This window comes from Mytilus californianus, unplaced genomic scaffold (genome assembly GCF_021869535.1).
Source record: "Mytilus californianus isolate M0D057914Y unplaced genomic scaffold, xbMytCali1.0.p SCAF_8, whole genome shotgun sequence".
Taxonomy (NCBI): domain Eukaryota; kingdom Metazoa; phylum Mollusca; class Bivalvia; order Mytilida; family Mytilidae; genus Mytilus; species Mytilus californianus.
The window spans coordinates 26,413,709-26,435,017 of NW_026262734.1; the positions used below are offsets into that span (position 1 = coordinate 26,413,709).

The following is a 21,309-nucleotide window of genomic DNA, read 5'->3' on the forward strand; positions in this document are numbered from 1 at the left end:
TGAGAAATGGACGAAACATGTGTTCATCCATTACCTACAACGAAAAGCAATTCAGATGCATTAAATTTACTAAGTGTTATTTTCAATCTTTTTCATATTTGTCAACTTAATCTGTAAGACCTTTTTTTAACGAATTAATTATGGCACCCTCAACGGAGTTGGGGTGACATATTGTTATTTCGTTTCTTTTTTTCTTCTTATTATTATTATTATGTCATCCGATCGACAATGTCGGGTGACATATTGCTTTTCCTCCGTTTCTTTTTTTTATTATTATTATTATTATTCTTCCACCTAATTTTGTCCTGCAGTTTTTTTGGAGCCAATGGAACCAATCTTAATGATAGTTAAATATAATGAGGAACACAAAATTTCGGGTTGCAGTAGGTCTTAAGAACATTAAAAATGGCTGCCGTAACCATGGAAACGGAACAAATGTGAAAAAATCCAGTTTTTGGTTTTGGTGAATTATTTGGAGATGCTTAAACTGAGAAACATTATATTTTAATACCATGTAGGTGCCCACTATATACTGGTTTTGTATGATTTTGGCAATCATTGGAACTACTATGTTGCCATGGAAACTACATCAAAAATTTCAAAATTATAAAAATGCTCAAAATTTTTTGAAACTTCACAGTAACGATGAGCAACATTGATAGATGTGGAATTTGGCGTTGGAATTTCAAAATGTCTGCCGTTACCATGGAAACAATGCAAAAACGTCAAAATGCTCCAAAAACGTCAGGGTTTGGTGAAAAATTTTGGTATGCTTTAACTTAAAATCATCAAATTTTTATACAATATAGTTGTCCATTATATACAGGTTTTGAATGATTTTGACAATCATTGGAACTACTATGTTACCATGGATACAGGAGCAAAAATTTCAAAAATTTCAGAATGCTTCAAACTTAATGAAACTTCACAGTAATGTTAACTGTCATGTCTGGAAGCAGTAATTGGCGTTGGAATTTCTAAAATGGCTGCCGTTATCATGGAAACAAGGCAAAAAAGGAAACATTATGCGTAAAAATTTGTAAATCCACCAAATGTTCTAAAAAATTGCAGAAAGATGTATAGCCATCAGTATATATGTGCATTCACTGTTTAAAATTTTAAACCTGGCTGCAATCTAGTGACAATGGGGGAAGGGTGACATCCGCTATTGCTTGCAATGGCAAATCTAGTTATATTTATTCTTCCACACTTTTTTGTCCATGCTATTTCTCAGAATTGGCTTGAACAATATTGATGGATCTATACCATAATGTGGACCACTATATGAAATTGTGCAATCGGGGTATGGCATTTTAAAAATGGCCACCGTTACCATGGAAACAGAATAAATGTAAAAAATAAAATTTTAGTTTTTGGCTAATATTTTGAGTATGCTTGAACTTGAAATCATCAAATTTATATATATTGTTGGTGTCCACTATATACAGGTTTTAGACGATTTTGAGAATCTTTGGAACTACTATATTGCCATGGAAACTAAATATGTTTAGCATTAAACCCTATGGGAAAAATCTTAAAGAATTATTTACACTCTTAACATGGTATAACAAACCATTGAATCTTTAATGGTATGTTCCTTATTATGTGCCAATGTGGTAGGTGTCTTTGGAATTTTGGAAATGGTCACCGTTACCATGGAAACAGCAGAAATGTCAAAAAATTTCAAAATGCTCCAAACTTTCTGAAAATTTACAACAATGTCAATAGACATATGTAGATGCACTCTTTGACTCTGAAATTTTCTAAATAGATGCCGCTCGTCTGGCAATGGGGGAAGGGTGCCATCCGCTATTGCTAGCAATGGCAAATCTAGTTGTTATTATTTTTCCTCCACTTTTTTTGTCCAGCTTATATCTTGGAACTCAATGAACCAATGTTAATGGAACTATACCATAATGTTAACCAGCATGTGCAGATTTGCAATCAGGGTATGGCATCAACAAACTGCTAAAATATGAAAAAATTTGCAAATTCTAAATCTTTCATTATAATACAGAACTAGATGAAACTTTATGGAAATGTTACTTGGCATGCCTAGATGTGCAGACAATGTTTAGAAATTCCGAAATGGCCGCCATTGTCATGGAAACAGGGAGAAAGTTTACCATTGACCCTATGGGAAAATACACTAAAGCTGCATTTTCTTGAAAAATATAACATCAATCCCAATGAAATTCTATAATCAGGAGTATGTGCATACGGTCAAATGCAATGCTGTACTGTACTGTACTACTAACATCTACTAGAATATGCTAGAATAAAAATATGTATGTTATTTAACGTGCTTCTTTTCTATACAAAAATCGTACTTTAAAGAGAAAATCGCCACCGAGAGAAGGAGAAACACTCAGAGTACATATTAGTGACATTTCTGCACTTGCATTAAAGTACAAATCCGTGAATCACACACCTGCTAAAATATACACATTAGCTGAAATCAATCGATGAACGTGTAGTTTAATTGTATAAGATAAGATACATGTATCGTGTGATTCGCGAGCTATTGAAGAACAGAATGAACAATTAGTATGCCGCTCCGTCAATATATACACATGTTGTCTGTCCAAGGTCCCCTCTAAAAAGAATATAAAATAAATATAAAGTCCACAATAATATACTTGTGCATCACGTGACGTCACGTTCTTCCTCGCGCGTGGGTCTAATTTTAGATTCTAAAGAATTCCCAAACTATGTATAGAACTCAAACTTATTCTACAGAAGAGAAAAAAGGGGAGGGGGGGGGGGGGGGAATTTAAGAAATGCCGATTCCTGCATGTATAATAGATGTGCCATTTGACTTTGGTACACTCAAAATGGTTGACGCTACTGTGACTATGTCCAGTACGGGGTGCCATCCTCCGCTTTTGCTTGCGATAGCAAATCTAGTTATATGTGCAATTGTTCTTCTAAAATATGCATCCAATGGCTTTGAACTTATTAAAGAGCTACTAGAAGGAAAATTATATATATTTTCACTCTTTTATGATTTATGTCAATGCTCAAAATATGTGAGTCAGAAACCACAAATAGTTTGAATAAAACAATGTTGCTTGATGGCTCCTTAGCGTCCAGTGGCATTCACATAACAAGTATGCAAATATCATGCCCTGGACCAAACCACCATGTTTAGTTGGTATACCAACAAGCTAACTTCAATCAAAGGTAACAGTATGCAGGAAATATACTTTAAATAATTGTTATTAAAAGTGTGACAGATATTTGCAATGATAAGAGCTATCAAAGGTAACAGTAAACTATTTGTTTTCAATATTCACGATCCAACTTCATTTCGGTTTTCACATTCCCATAAATGATTATTTGGGACCAATGACAACCCAGTCTTGGGTTTTACTTATATAATACAACACCAGAAATGTTTGAAGTCCGATTTTAAGCCAAACAAATAGAGATTAATCGTTTAGCTACAATTTTAATTGTTTCAAAAATAAGTCACTTAAAGAAAATTAGATACTTTATAGAGTATATTTTGTTAAAGTGTCATACAAGTAACGTTTTTAGGTAGTAAAAATTCCACAAATCAGCTATTTGTAGTTGAATTTATATTTCCAACAAATTACTGAATTCTCAGACTTCAATACACTTATGTTTTGGTTCAATCAACTTGTGTTCAAGCAATATCAAACGTGACACAGCATTTTGGCCATGTTTTTCGTATTTTCAGAACTGATGTGTCATTGAGCTTATCGCCTGCATTCTTCCGATTTTTGTATAATACAATTCTTAAAGGATTGACCTTTAAATCATGTTTGTTGCATCATAAACATTTGATCAATACATTGAAGATTAAAAGAAGCTTTTCAAAGACATTTTAACGCAGGTTTAAATCTGAACTCTTGTATAAACTAAAGTTGGTAAGACAATTTCAAATAACGGATTTAAGCCACCACGGTAGTGTATTCTTTTACAAAAAAAGGAAAAAGAGTGGTAAACGTTGCCTTTTTGGTTGATTCTTTTAAGAACTCTCCCATTCTGGCCTTTCCAGATTAAAATTTACCGTTTAGAATTGTTAAAATCTCTTGTTGTAAAGGCAATTGCTTAATCAGAAAATCACTGAAATCAATAAAACCCGTATCAACCAATTCACGGGAAATGCAAGTTCCAGATGCTTTGTCGCGATGCATGCAAGAGACTATTCATACTTTTTACAGAACAGAGGAAAAAAGGAAAAGCAGCTGGAGATAAACACCTGACAACCTTACTACAAAATCCGATAAAAATGAAAGTTAAAATTGACATCTGCCTGCATCAGTTCCAAAGAACACCTTCGTAAATGCTTTTACTGGTATACCTTAACATAGTAAAACAAGACCAATAACAGTTCTTGCCCTGTGTTGCTGCAAGCATGATTGAGGTAATACATTATTAAGCTATAGTCCAAATATAAATCATTCCCTTTCATTGAAGCCAAGAAAATTTCCTTGTGTCAAGAGTGTATAGAATTTCAAACTATCGACAAGCAGGAAAAGGATGCATGGCGGATGTTAACATTTCTTAAACGCTACAACCATGAAAACTCAACATTATCAAGCTTCAGACCAAACATAAAAAGTAAATGCCTCTATAGAAGCCAAGAAAAGATTGTCGAACAATTTCAGTGTACAATGAGTGGTGTAAAAGGTCATATTATTAGCAAACAGTAAGTAAATGCATTGCAGATGTAAAAACTCACCATTATCAAGCTCCAGACTAAATATGAAATCATTCTCAGTCATAGAAAAAATATTCCATTTAAATTTAATATTTACAAACTACTACGCATTTTGCTACTTTAACTTTTCTACCACATCATACCTGATAACGGCTACTAAAAAAAATAAAACAGCACGTTATAAATTTTATGCGTCCGAAGAGCTTTTCTGGATTAACCTTCATCAGGAACGCTCAAAGACCAATATTTGAAAGCCAAGAATGTATAAGAACATATATAAATAAACAGGACTTTCGCACAGATATCGGTATCCTGTGTTAATATGTCTTACCGTTGAATAACCATTCACTTATTTAACAAAATGCATTATTTGTCTTCATGTTCATCATTTTACATGCTTTAGGAGATGCCAGATTAGTAGAATGAAATTATATTGTTTGCTCCGCTTATAAAATGAGCAAATCATGAAACGGCTGCAATATACAAATACAAGTAATTTGTATTCCAGCAAGTTGAAATTTTAAAACGCTCTCATAGCGACCATAATGCGGAATTGGTTACTTTCAAAATGTTTGATAACATATGAATAATTCACACTGTATCTGTTACAAATCTTTATGCATTTGGTACACATTTAGAAACAAATGTCTCTTCGGTTGAGCACACGGCCATAATATTTGGGAATCCGCAACTATAAACCGTTAACGAATTACATTCAATAAGGAGGTTATCATGGCGGTACCGGGTAATCCATTTTGAGGTGGGTTTTTTTTTGTAATTGCTATTCTTTTGGTAATGTAATATAACTTACCAGCATTCCCACTGTAGCCAGCAACAGTTAATCTATAGTTGGTAGAAGCATCACCTACAGAGAATGTTGCATATCTAGCAAAAGCTTTATGACCATTAAAATCGGATATGTCTACTCTTAGTTCGTAGTTTTTCTGCTTAGTCATTGCGTATATCTTTTGGTTACCTAAAAAAGATAACCAAATGCGATTTATAGAATTGATAGCAACAAATGTGATGGACATCTGTTGAACTAAAAAGTTAGAAACATTAGAACAAAGTAAGGCTTGTTTGATTTGTTTTTTTGGATTTTTTTAGTTTCAAATGCTCTTGATTTTCCTTCCTGATTTGGTCTTTCAACTGTTTCGAGCGCCACTAATAAATCTTATTCAATTGAAGCGCGCGTCTGGCAAACCGAATAATAAGCCTGCTCTTTGTTTTTTTATATTCAAACACGAAACGAAAACTGCATGGACAGACAGCAATCACGACAATCACTGGGTTGCAAATTCCTGGATAAGAACAGGCACATACCAAATCTGTCGTGGATGAATTGAAAGTGCTTAGCCCTCCAATTACCTGGGACATTAGTGTGAACGCATGAGACACGCACAACATAAACTCCTTCTTGTTCTTGTAATTGGTTTTGACGCCTTAATTTTTTAATGGCGACTTAATCTTTAATACACAGATCATTTCTGATTTTAATGACATGTGGAACACCATCATTTCTAATGACATTTTTTTATTCAGTATTTTAGATTTTTTATCTGACTTCATCATGTTCATTTATTTCACATAAAATGGAGACTTTGGAGCAATTTAACTGGAGACATGCTCACATCAAAACTGTTATTTTTTTTTTGTGAATGTTCATATATTCTTAGACTTATCTTCGCTTCTATTTTTACTGGTATTGGTTTGATATTAATCTTTAGAATTTCTATTTTTAGATGTCCCTTTATATGTATTCATTTATTTCAATTTTTTATAAAAAACGCCGACGTTCTCTTATAGAGTTTGACTTCGTAAACATTTTTTTGATGAAGTTTTAATCAAATACTGGCAATACGAATACAAAATTTCCTACTGTTATCAATTTGGTGATTCACCTTCGTAAAATGGAAAATAAGAAGTTCGGAAATTGACAAAAAAAAAAAACACAATTCAAGTGTATATGTTATTGTAACAGTGAATTTGGAAAATCAAAATCCCTGATATTTCAGGGTGTTTGTAAAATCCCTGAACTGATTAGTGATTTTATAAAATCCGCGATTTTGACTAGGGATTTTACAAAATCCCTGAACTAATCAAGATTTTATCATGTTAATATACAGATTTGATTCAGGGAATTTATAAAAAAATCAATCTTTCTGTTTACATTTTTCGTTAAGAAAGACAAAAACCTACAACAGTAACAGTAAACATGTCCTATTTAATAAATACAAGGTGAGAACATTTTTTTTAAATGAGGTAAAATGAGGTAAGTGTGGAACATATTGCCAAAGACCCACAAAAGACAAAAACCAAGCTCATAGTACTACATGTTTGTACCTAATTTTGCTTTAGTCTGTAATTGCTGAAAAGAATAAAATAAGATTATCTACTTTTAAAATTAAATATAAAGGCAGTACATTGAACTGATTACCTTTGTAAGTGAGAGAAAACAAAAACATTCAAGAAGTTAGAAATCGATTTGCTTATGTAATGTCATCCAGTGGCAAGTATTAAAGGCATATCTGGACGAGAATATATTAATGTGAAGTTAATATGAACCCTGTTTTCTGCTTCACCGACAGACTTATCCAGCAAAATATAAATATGATATTCCACATGGTAAAAATCCACAGGAAGACATGTCATCTTAGCCGGTCATATTATTCTGATTCAAACTCTGGAAACAAGTCAGGTATTATATTTGTAGATTTTTCATGTTTGTACAAAGGAAATTAAATAATCAAATAAGTATTGTCTAATTAATATGCTATATATAAAAAGTGATTTCTTCCCACAAAAATAGTATTTACGACAGGTAGTTTGAAAAAAATACCTCATATTGAACCCGCATTTCAAGTGATAGGTAACAAATCAGAAAAAAAGTAGGTCACATTGACCTTGTTTCATGCTTCACTTGCTTTGGTCATATCTAAGATACTGTGATATACATCCATGCTACTAAATATGAATACATCATTGTCTGAATATTTACACTCTTTGGATCAAAATCAAATTCAAAGTTAATTTTGTTTAATACTTTTAAAAAGGTAGGTATGAAGTTCTACAATGTGAAGATATAAAAAAATAAAAAATGTGAAAATTATATAACAGCAGATGTCATGCAAACTTATTAAGCAAACATAAATTAATTGTAGTCTTATATTTGTATGCATGTCTTTTATTCACAGTCACTTTAAAATCGTGCAATACTGTTACGTAAAATAACGGATAATAGGAAACATTATATTTGTGTACGATTTGAAAATGTGATGCAATTGATTTGAAGGTATTATTTAACCTAATTTCATTAGTATATGACCTTTTAATGTACAAATATGTGTTATTAAATAATCAACCTGTAACTAAAAATAGTATCTCATGAAACTCATGAAACACTGTTAATTCCTAACATGTTGTTATGTACCAAATGTATCTTAACTTTAAATAAATGTCTGTTTATTTACTCCCATTTACATTGTGGGTATCAAAATTAAATCCTGGACATTTTTTCAGGATTTCAGCTTAGATTATAGGAATTGAGAAGACTGCTTATTTTCATTAGGCAATTTACTTCCTGCTTATGTTTAACTTATTGCTAAGAATTTAAGCTTAACGCTTAATTTCACTTATTGCCGCTAACAAATACACTAATTAAAATTGCATTTAAATTTCATGTAATTTGGGGGAAGCTTTATCTTCGGTACATCGAGTTACAATGATACAGAATTCATTCCGTTTTTCTTTATTTTCTATCCTGATAGGCGAACTTTTTTCACTAATATCAGAGACATATGTGTCTCTGCTAACATTAACATACAGTTAAGGTTAAATTTCTTTGACCATCAATAACTATGTCAAACCTTCAAGTTTATTTATGAACTAAACACAAGTAACTAACTTGCCATTTTTCCCTATTTAAAAAGTTCTAAATAGCCTTGTATGAAATAAATCACTTGATCGTGCATGATTTGATTGTTAAAGGCCAGTGCTTTGGCATAAGTGATATCATAAGTTTTAATCTGCATGACAGTAAGACATATTTTGTAAGCTGTGTATACAACATTATTTGGAACATCTTACTTGATATCCTAATTTCGAAATTCTAAAATAGTAAGTCATACTTAGTTTTAGAAAATTATAAAACATGTCTACCTAACCAAAATTCCGCTTCCAAATCTCCAAATCCATTTACATACGAATTCCAACCTCTGTAAAAATCTGTCTTCCCGTTAAATCTTCTCTGAAACACCTAACAAAATATATCATAAGGAAAACAGTTAAATCGTCTTTTAATATAATGAATAGATGATTCTAAAAAATAAAACATGCGTGTGTCGAAACTTTTCTCAGAAGAATAAAACTGTTAGTAAGACAAGGCATAATTTGTTTTGGCGAAAACTAGTTATTTCAACAATTTAAAAAAAAATGCCATATACAACTATCAAAACATTTATAACTGTAATCCGCAGTTTTACGATTTCAGTCCATTAAAGGGGACATAACACATTTTTGAGTTATTCTCTAAAATTGCTACTTTGCATGTTCACTGAATAAATTTAACAAAAATGATTTCATGCATTCGACGGCTAATTTTGTATAAATATTTAATCTATATAATAGAATAGACAATGTGGTATCAATTTTTAATAAAACAAACTAGCAGTGTCGCAAATGTACAAAAGAGTCAAATATCAGTCAAATTTTCATTCTTTTGTGATAACAATGTAGGTTTATCCACTGTGCCCTTAGCACTGGACACCCAGTATGTATTTTAATATCGGTGTATATCAGCATCTAAGAAACGTTTAACGACAAGTTTACTTTTCTTCTAACAACTATTCTTACCATTTATAACGTATTTCAAGTAGGTATAAACGAACAATGACTGAATTTTTGTCGAACTTTGCCAAAATATTACAGTTTGTTTTTGGCTTATGAGTTTGATCCTTTTGTGGTAGGGATGAGCAGCTGAGAGATCAAGTACCCCACCCTTTTCGTATATTTTGGCATAATCTACAGCGATTACGATTTTGCTACTTAATGGAAAGATAAACAGAATTGACAATATTCTGAATGCATTTACGACAGTGGTTTTAATCGCATCTGTGAAAAAAAGTTGTCATCTGATTAGTGTTTATATACTATTATTTAATCAACAACATATATACCTTATCATATATCAGGAAGCATGCAATAGTGACATAATCTAACCACTCATTCCTACAACACATAACATGGCTAGTGATCCCTCTTCCGAGTCTTATTACAGTATCAAAAACGGATTTGGGAAATATACTGATGCTACGGGTGGGGAGCTCTGGTAAGAGGGATAAATATTCGTATTCACCTCGTTGAATCACAAAGATTTTCACTTCATTTATTTCATAACAAATAAACTCTAATTAATGTCATGTTTAACGTACAACTTGCCTTGACGGGATTTGAAGCAGTTGTTTGAATGAAAGCCCACCACCCGTCTAAGTTTAACTATTTCAAAAAATTTCAGAAACTGCCTGTATCATTACCTCTTTTTTTGCCATGAAACATTAGCTAAACTAGTTTTCATATTCATATCACATACATCTATTCTCAATCTGATATGGATCACTACTGGATGTATAATATATATCTATTTTGAGTTAACTTGATTTAACTCTCAATAAAAGTAATATTACCGTCCATCCGGTGTTGTCAATCTCAAAGTCACAGTACACGTCAAATCCAAATTCTGAATGTTTTGGATATATCTTGTAGATTCCGTTTTCTTTCTTTGTTTTGACATCTCCGCAATCAAGCGGACGTTGTTTGGGCTCCTTTGGTTTTTCTGGAAATAAAAACAACAATTGTATTGCATTTCGTGTTCCTCTTTCGAATAATATCAACTATGGACATTAACCCCCCCCCCTCCCACTCCCCCACCCCCTAAACATATAAATATTAAAAGGGAAAAAAATGTCATTACTGTCAGTATATACGTGTAATAATCGTAACCCTGTGACATTTTAAACCAGCAAAACATATAAGTTTTCGGAATTCAGCAACATTTACATTAATTTTGTCGCCCAATCAATCTATTGGGTTAAACAATTTCCAACCATTTATTATGCTGTCTCTGATTTAGTGAAGGTTGCGCATTCACAAACATGTTTCTCCCCACCACTTTCCTCGTTTACCTGTCTAATTACTGATGTTATTCATTGTTATGTCATAAATTAGACCGTTGGGTTTACGCGTTTGAATTGTTAAAGACCGAATGGTGAAAAAATACCGAACTCCAAGTCAAATTTATAAAGGGGAAGTCCTAAAAACTGCCAATTTCAAATGCTATCAAATAACGGAATAAGTGAAAAACAACTGCCATATTCCTGAATTGGTAAAGGCATTCTCAGAATAAATGGTGGGTGAAACCTGGTTTATAGCTAGCTACACCTGCCACTTGTATGACAGTTTACAGTTCAGTTATATTGACAAACTTGGGTGACAAACAGTTCCTTACTTTCACGTCACTTAGACTCTGGTGAATAGTTATTTCATTTGCATCACATCACTTTCCTATTTTTAGATACAAATGATCGATCTAAGAGTGGTCGCAGTTATTGAAAGTTAGTGCAAAGCCAATTGCAATTGATTAATTGAACCATGTTCTCCTATGCTTAAAATGTCATTCAGTACAGATCCAACGGATTACGAATATATACTCCCTATGTACGTACTGCTAGGATTATGTTTCACAAAAATGTAAAGTTCACAAAGGGAAATTAAATTTCGTAGTAAAGTTCTGTTCTCTTCAACTGTAAATTTTCAGATGTAAGTCAAGTCAGAGACCTTAAACACTAGAGATTGTCAACTCCATTTTATGGTTTTTTAATGTATTAAAATATCATATATTTTTTTTTTCTTATTTTCAGGATATTAGTTAACAGGTTTGAAAGCATGTCTTCAGAAATCAAGATTTTATGAAAAATGAAAGTAAACAATAGAAATGAACATAATAAAAATTTAACGAAGGGACAGAGAGTTTTTTTGTGGTTGGCGCGGGGTTGGGGGGATTATTGATATTTTGTTCATATTTTTGTGAGGATGGATTTTCTTTTAAACAAGATAGTATTTTTGTTCGTTCTCATTTTCAAGGAAATAACTTAAAGATGCGTGGTATCACGTGTTTTGCCAATCACTTTTTAGTATATATCACTAGTCAAGATATGAAGAAGTTTGACTGAACGTTCCATCTGTTTAAAAAAGTAAGGGTCATAATTGTATTAAATTTAAAGTTTAAACTTCGAGAGAAGTTGGTCTTTAAGATTTTAAAGATTATTTGTCATCTTCCCCCAAATTGTTTATGTGAATAGCTTCGAAATTTTGGTCCCGATCTTTCTTGGTAAGCCTAATATGCACCATCAGCCTGAAAAAAGCCTTCTAGATGGATTTTTTGTAAGATTTATGGTTACACGTGGATAAATATTCCTGCTTAAAAATTCAAAAAAGACTAAAATACTAAGTTCTAAACAATATTTGGGATTTGCGTATGTACTTCGGAATGGCATGAACTTTTGTGGTATCTGGACGCTACAGTATATATATGTATTCCCTTTTTGTCCTAAATCGCTAATCTGAAAATGATGAAACTTATATTTATTATTTCTTCTTTTGTACTTTGCATGTGACTGAATTCCTAGCAATGACAATATATACTTCTTAATCTTACGTTTCTTCTCCAATCTCTTTGTAAATATGCCAAGTTCTTTCTTTTTCATGTTTCATAGCTTAGTTAAAGCCAGCTGCCTTTTTAATAGAATGTTTACTTTCTCGGCGATAGAAACTTGTCATATGCATGCAGATTATGTTTAATTTCGTTCTAACTTTCTGACTTATAGATGAGAAGAGTAAAGTGTTTATCAAAGTTTTTAGTTATATATTTCTTTCTTCCTTCATAAGTACTTTGAATTAAATGATATTCGTATCCGTTTTTTAATTTAAAAATAAAACGGGATGTTGGGTATACGTTCAAAGGAACACAAACAGACAACACAATTAATTCAGAGACAACAAGAGGAAGTATTTAATATATTGGGGACTTTCTTTTATCTGAAGTAGTGTGTGCATTTTTTGTAATTAGTACCTGTATTTTTTCAACATGAAGACAAAGTTGTCAATCATCATCTGAATTTTAATCAGCTTAATTTGGCTATACTTTTAGTCCTGTTTGGTTCATAAGGTCTTCATCGTTTAATAAAGGTTTCTCAAATATTTTGGCCCGAGCGTCACTGAAGAGACATGTGTTGTCGAAATACGAACCCGTTGCAATACAATTGGTACCGTTAATGTTAGTAAGATGAATGTTTAAAATAGAATTGAGTAACAATTTTTGAATTTGAAAATAATCGAGTTATTTCAAGAAATATTCTCTTGGAAGGAATGATATCATGTAAAATGAAGTACCTTATATGGCTTTTTTACATGGTTTAAATTGCGAGTATACTCAAATTAGATTTTAAAGACTCTGTTGGGATATTTAAAAAAAAAAAAGGACATTTTAGCGCCAATGTAAAACTCATTTTAGGGCACAAAGTTTGCCAATTATAACGAAAAGAGAAATTATCACTTCCAATTTAAGCATAGAGTATTGACCCATATGTTGTCTCCTTACATATAGAAAATAGTAGAATAATGAATGTTAATATCAAGACAGCATTATGTAAAAACGCCATTTTCATTAAAAGGCAGTACTGAACCTAAATACTGAATAAAACCAATCTTCTCATATTTGTGTTTCGTTTGTATGACTAATGTATTCATGGATGGAAAGAAAACAATAATACTAATCCTTACAAAAACAAACTATTCAATCCTTGCAATTATTTTTGAACAGTTCAGTATATTTAAGGAATATCTCGTTTTATTTCTAGGCCATTAAAACTTTGTCGATCCATAACGGTATCTACTTCGTATTGCACTGTTTTCCCTTGGTTTGTGTCAAAAACTTTTATTTTCATGTTGAATCAAATCTTAAATGCAAACATCCTTAAAATCAAGCAAGCATAAATTTCAGTTCATAGTAATAGCATGGTGAGTATGCATTTTATAAAATGGGATTTTCATGTGAACAATTGTTTATAATCTGTATTTAACAACTCTCAATACTGATTACTGAAAATGAGGCAGTAAAATTATTGCAATGTTTTTATTATTTTTGAAAATTGCTATTGGATATGTTTTGTAAAAGTTAAAACTTTATAGATCTCAATATCATAATTTGTATGTATTTGTCACCATGGACATGCTATAACACCTTGTTGCGCACCCCATTTTGTTTTTAGCCAAATTATTGCGGGGTTTCCCTTGTCAAATCAAAATACACGTTCGCATCGGTCGGTAACTTTTTCGAATCTACATTTCATTCTTATCCCCTTGAAATTATGAACGACATGCATTGCAACAGTCTCAGGATTTTAATTGTAAACTGATATGATGTATCTCATATTTTATTAAAAAGTTCCAATCATTTTCATCATGATAGTTCACGTCTAATTAAAATTCCTAAACTGAATTTTTTTTCCCTAATATATCATGGACTTTGTATTGGGTGCTCCGTGGAGTTTTATTTGTGAGCTTTACTCGGTGGATCCCTATTTGAAAGAATTGTTTTATGATCGTTTGAAATGATAATTTCAGTAGGCGATAAATAATGATTGTTTTTTCAAAAATAAATTAACAAAAAAACAGAACTCCGAGGAGAATTCAAAACGGAAAGTCCGTAATCAAATGGCAAAATCAAAAGCTCAAACACATCAAAAAGTAAAATCACAAAAATACTGAACTCCGAGGAAAATTCAAAAAGGAAAGTCCCTAATCAAATGGCAAAATCAAAAGCTCCAACACATCAACAGACACAATAGGTAAAAATGTCAAAAATAGGGGTACAGCAGTCAACATTGTGTTATCATCTTAATCACTATAAAAACAAACAAATGTAACAAAGACGCACAAAAAGGCATACATCAAATTTAACATCCTCATTTTGCTTTTTTATTATACGATTTTATTTATCTATGTAAAATCCGATCATAAAGGATGGAAGGTTTTAAGTACTGGCGTAGAATCGCGCGTTTGACGTCACAAAGGTAGATATAAAATAATTTTGTCGTTCAAAGTATGACGGGATACATAAGTACAGAGTCACGTCAAATGAATATCACAAAAAACAGACTTAACAGTAAAAGTAATATTAATAAAGACAAATAAAAGAATACTATAACACGTTATTAAGATGATACAAAACGTCAGTACGCAGAATCTATACTTCAAGACCATCGTGTATTATTTGTGGAGTTGATACAGAATATTTATCAACAAGGTCTTGGTACCTTCCGATGAACGTTTTTAGAAAAAGGACGAGACGTTCTTTGACATACCCCTGGTTCATCAACTTTCTGCTCAGACACTGAATGAATGGATAACAACTGTCATTTTCCTGACTTGGTACAGGCATATTCTTATGTATACAATGGTGGATTAAACCTGGTTTTAAAGCTAGCTAAACCTTTCACTTGTATGACAGTTGCATAAAATTCCATTATATTGACAACGATGTGTGAACAAAACAACGGTGAAAGCAACTACAGCATAGTGTACCCTCACTCTAACAGATACTTTAAATTACGAGTGGGGAAAATTTCAGCCCGACAAGGCGTTAAATTGTTATGAGAGGAGAAAATTCTTAACCTGTAAGATCCTACTTAATATTTGAATGTTCTTGTTTGTTTTTCTTAAAATTGAGAATGGAAATTTGGAATATGTCAAAGATACAAAAACCCGACCAAAGAGCCAAGAAAAGCCAAAGACCAACAATGGGCCTTCAACATAGCGAGAAAATCCCGCACCCGGAGGTGGTCTTTAGATAGTCCCTTAAACTAAAATGTGTACCAGTTCAGTGAAAATGGACTTCGTTTAAACCCGCTGCATTTGTTTGCACCTGTCCTAAGTCAGGAATCTGATGTTCAGTAGTTGTCGTTTGTTAATGTGGTTCATAAGTGTTTCTCGTTTCTCGTTTTTTATATAGATTAGACCGTTGGTTTTCCCATTTGAATGGTTTTACACTAGTAATTTTTTTTGGGGCCCTTTATAGCTTACTGTTCGGTGTGAGCCAAGGCTCCGTGTTGAAGACCGTACTGTGACCTATAATGGTTTACTTTTATAAATTTTGACTTGGATGGAGAGTTGTCTCATTGGCACTCATACCACATCTTCTTATATCTATTCACACTTAACTCCTAAACATATAAATGGACTAAAATTAGAATAATATACAAGACTAACGGAGGCCAGAGGCTCCTGACATGGAACAAGCGCAAAAATGAGGCGGGGTTAAACACTTTTTGTGAGATCTCAACCCTCCCCCTATACCTCTAGCCAACGTAGAATAAACAAACACTCAGCAATACGCACAGTAAAACTCAGAGGTGAATGACGACATTTCTGTGCTTTGTATAGAATATGACCATAAAAGATCGGTTGTGAAATACCTGAACGCATAAGATGTCTGCATGTTAATTTATATTTACGAATGATGTCCTTGTACCGATGATAAAATTAAGTAAACGTTTTGACTAGTTTGTGATATCGAAAACCTTATTGTAATAATTTTTCAGTTAAACAGAAATTTATTTCGTTAATATCAAATACGTTGTTACATTCACGAGCGAATTGAACAAGTTGAGATATATATAAACGCCATAAGATGGTGAAAATTGTCTTTTCTAGAAATCAGTATCAGGTTTCACAGCTCTCCTATGCATATATCTCTTCTACATAAGAAAATGCCTGTACCAAGTCAGGAATATAACAGTTGTTATCTATTCGTTTGATGTGTTTGAGCTTTTGATTTTGCCATTTGATAAGGGACTCTCCGTTTTGAATTTCCTCGGAGTTCGGTATTTTTGTGATATTACTTTTTAGTGAAACGACGGTTTTCAGTCAATGTGAAGGAATTGTGATAATTTAATTGACGTTAAAAAATGTGATGGAATGCTTTAAGGAAACTCCTCGTTAATAAATGTATATTTCTTACCTTTTTCTTCGTCTTTCTTGTCGACTTTGTTATCAATGTAATCAGTTAACTGATCAGTCAAGTTCCTTTCAACATTAGCAATTTGTGATTTCAAATTAATTTCCTGATCTTTCATTATCGCTTTAAGTGCATCACTATAAAACTTCTTAGATTTCACAGTTTCCTCTATATTTTTCAATTTGTCTTCAAGTGCATCACTAACATACTGCTTAGATTTCTCATTTTCCTCTATATTTTTCATTTTTGCTTCGATTGCATCACTTACAAACTGCTTAACACGTTCGTTTGCTTTCGACATGTCCAAAGTCGCCACTAATGGAGCATTTTGATTATCAAGTAACCGAACCTCTACATCCTCAGTAGAGTTTGATGTGGTCGTTGATGCCAGTACAAACAATGATAATCCATAAATCCAAATTTCGAACATTATTATTTCTTCTTGGTTGTGTTGCATGCGGCAAATGTGACTGGATTTTTAGCATTGATAATATCTACTTCTTATTTTCACATTGTTTCTCAAATCTGTTTGTAAATTTGCCAGGTACTTTCTTTTTCATATTTCATAGCGTAATTAAAGCCAGCTGTCTTTTTTCAATCGAATGTTTACTTTCTCTGCTATAAATAATTCTTATATGAATGCAGTTTATGTTTCGATCTAACTTCGTAATCATGGATCGGAAAAATAAAGTATTTCTTAAAGTTTTTGGGTAAAAATATTTTTCTCCTCTTTCGTGTATATTTGGAGTTAAATGATATTCGTATCCATCTTTTAATCTATGAATACATGGGATGTGAGTAATAAGTCAACAGTAAAACAACCCACCAACAAAAAAAATTAAAAATACACCGACAGGACGTATTTAATATGTTTGGGGCTATTTATTATCCCCTTAATATGTAATTAGTACCAGCCTTCTCCTACATACGACTAAAAGTTGACATGTATCTCCTGAATTACAAACAACTTAATCTAACTATACTTTTAGTCATTTATAAGCTCTTTATTGTTTTGATAAGTCTTGGTTTTTCCAAAAGTTTTGCCTCAAGCATCACTGAAGAGATATGAATGTCGAAATGCACATCTGGTGCAATACAATTGGTATCATCCTAAATTTTTGATGAGGTTCGTGTTGCTCAGTCTTTGGTTTCTATATTGTGTTTTGTGTACTATTGTTTGTATGTTTGTCTTTTTCTTTTTTAGCCATTGCGTTGTGAGTTTATTTTCGATTTATGAGTTTGAATTTCCCTCTGGTATCTTTCCACCCATAAAAATCATGTTAATTTGAAAATTTAAAATAAAGTTCAGTTACAATTTGTTAATTTGCAAACATATACCATATACTTCTTTCGATTTTGATTTTTGATCTGAATGATTATCTGATTTTCCATAACAGGACATTGTATTTCTTTGTTCATTGCTTTGTCCACATGTTCTCCTATAACATTAAAAAATGAATATCAGTGATATTTGCATGGGGTTACTAAGTTTTAAATTTGTTTAATTAAAGATAGATGTCCTCCTTGATCCCTTCTTCAAAACACTTTTTGGGTTAATGGTCTTCATTAACTAATGCATGAAGATTTTTCAAAGACAAATCACTTTAGTTGATAATTTTGCCAAATCGTAAAACGTAGGTATTAATATAACTCACATTATGAACATATATTCACATTTTACATTTTTATTGATCTGTAATGTGTATAGAACAGAAGACTTTTGTAATGAACAATAATGTGTGTTCTTACTGCTACAGATTTGTTCTTTTATCAAATTTGTGTCTATTGTATATGTAATTCAAATAATGTAGTTTTAGTTTGTCAATGCATGTGTTCTTGATAAGTTTTTATTTTAAAGCTTTCTTTGTATATATTTCTATTTAACAAATTGTTGTATAATTTTCCAAAGAATTGGGAACATTGTATTTTTTTATTTATTTAAGGTTAAGGAAGAGCTTCGTTTACTGTTGGAAGAATTTTTTGTCATTAGTAAATGTGATGGTAGCATACTGATATCTACTTGACCTTTTTTATGATGTGATCTACATTTGTGTTGATATTATTATGTTTTCACAAGTTATGACAAAGTTCACATCAATATTAAAAACTAGAAAGGATTAAAGGCATACAAATGTCATGACAAATCATCTTCAGAGATATGGGAACCACAATAGTGTTTTTTTCAGTTACTGATGATATTTGTCAAATCGTTGTATGCGTATATTTTATCAACTTCTTAGGCTTAGCTTTCCTCTAGTAATTGACAAAATACATAATATTCGTTGCAGTTGCCTCATCGTCTAATTCTGTGTTTTCTGAACATTTATAGTTCAATAAACAGATTTTGTTTAAATGTACATACTTTTTCATTCACTTCATGAAAGCTGGTTAGCCTCCCACATTTAGATATTTTTTTTAAAAAATCGAAATAAGGTTAATGGTTTGAAAAAGTTTCATGACATTGACTCATTTCACTTATCTGTGCTATTTTTGTATTTTAAAATAATGAAAAAGATGCTTAAGTAATGTTTATTTGCATCATCTTTACTTAAGTAAGGAATCGTTAATTATTTACAATTAGTTAAAATAACATGGATCTTATATATGAACAAAATAAAAAGTTATTGAAATGTATATGTCCTGTCTTTTTGCATGATACAATCAAATTATTGGGTACATTATTAAATAATATATTCTGTGCTAGAAACGTTTTTTGGGAGTATACTAAAAAAAACTGGTGCAAAGAACTGTAAGATAATACTGACTGAAGATATTTTAGATGCAAGTCTGTGTATGCCAAGGACACAGCATGAATTTAATCGACTTGTAGATGTTTACTCTAGTTTGTCCATACCTTAGCTGTATGAAAAAGTTAATGTCGCAGAAAGCAATGGCTTTATAGTGATATATTGATTATAACTTTACCACTAAATTTCTTTAAATAGTAGATAACTGTTCACACTCATTTGGGTTTTACTATTTTACACTTTGTGCAAGAGCGATATTAAAAACAATTTGCAATAAGAATAATTTCTAAAACAAAAATGTTATATATTAGTGGTACTCTTCCAGTTCTTTTATTTGTAAAATAAGATATTGAGTTTACATTCATGAAACAGCAACGCAGCATCAAACAATAAAAAATGAATAACCGGCCAATATTTGATCCTTAACACAGACATGTATATATAATATGTCGAGATGTAAATCCGCCTCAGTCTAAAAGCTGTGAATATTTTAATGAGAACCAAACGGCTGTTTATAGTACAATGCTGTATTTTTGTTGGAAGTTTCATCAGGAAATTATAGGCTATTTTTCGTCTTTATATTTTGAAAAGATAATGTTATATAGTTGTTTATGTGATAACCAGCAAACAACAACCAAAAGACAACTCCTGTTCATGCACGTAATGTGAACAGTTTGTGTGTTACTGTAATATGATGGTTAAATTTCACCTGAGACCAAATGACGTAGATGTAAACATGCATGTTATAACATAAACTTGTATACACATGCCCTGAGACCTCAAAAATTATTTGTCCAATATTTTTTCTCGTCCTTCAATTGTCATAAAAATTCCTTTTTTCTCAAAACTCGATTGGAAGCTATTTCCCAAAAACATTTCGCTCAAACGTATGCAAAAATGCTTACAAAATAAAGGAAACAGTAGTATACCGCTGTTCAAAAGTCACGAAATGATTAAGAGAAAACAATCTGGATTGCAAACTAAAACCGAGGGAAACAAATCAACTATAAGAGGAAAACAACGGAATAATAGAAACACTGAACTGCAACAAAAACAAACGCCAACATACAAATAAACGGACTATTTGATAACAACTGTCATTTTCCTGACTTGGTAGAGGACATCCGGCCTTTAGTTTTGTAAGCCAAACGCGTGTTTCGTGTACAAATAACTCATCTGTGACGCTCTAATATTAATATCCATATGCCAAATAATGTACGAAACGAAAAAGCATTCAAAACCCAAATACTCGTATACGAAATCATTAACTTTAAAAAGACAATATTTATATATTGATAAAACTATATATGTAGCAAAGTTCTAAACGAAATAAATGTGCTATTTTTGTTGTATCAACATGCATGTTTCCTCATACACTTTACATCCTATAGTCAAAGGTTTTATTATCCACATGACAATTTGAAACTAAAGAATTAGACTTATCCCCGGGTTTGCACTTGCGTGAACAGCACGACGGGTGCCACATGTGGAGCATGATCTGCTTAGCATTCCTGCACACATTAAACCAGCCCCGGTTTTTAGTGGGGTTCTTGTTCTGAGTTTTGTATGTGTGTTTTCTTTGCTGTTATTCATCCTGTTGCCGTTTTTTTCAATTTTATTTACATATGAGTTGAATATCTCTTCGGTATCTTTCAATGATCCAGAAATGCTTCATCGCCAACCACAGAGAGCGAATCTAGAAATATATTGTTTTGGTATCGTAATTTTTTACCTTTTTCACCTCTGATTAGTTTAACTTTTAACTTCTTTCTTCCATGAAATATTACAAGGTCTCAAAATTG

The 21,309-nt window shown here is 31.9% G+C and overlaps 1 protein-coding gene across 1 annotated transcript in view; it reads right to left on the reverse strand.

Moving 5' to 3' along the window:
* Window positions 1-12,450, reverse strand: part of LOC127711964 (fibrinogen C domain-containing protein 1-like) — a 166,005-nt gene extending 153,555 nt beyond the window's left edge. Inside the window, exons 1-3 of the mRNA XM_052218120.1 lie at window positions 12,402-12,450; window positions 10,372-10,520; window positions 8,849-8,945 (exon numbers count right to left, since the gene is read on the reverse strand). Coding sequence (XP_052074080.1) covers window positions 8,849-8,945; window positions 10,372-10,520; window positions 12,402-12,450 — 295 coding nt within the window. The remainder of the gene's footprint in view (window positions 1-8,848; window positions 8,946-10,371; window positions 10,521-12,401) is intronic.
* Window positions 12,451-21,309: the final 8,859 nt, after the last annotated feature.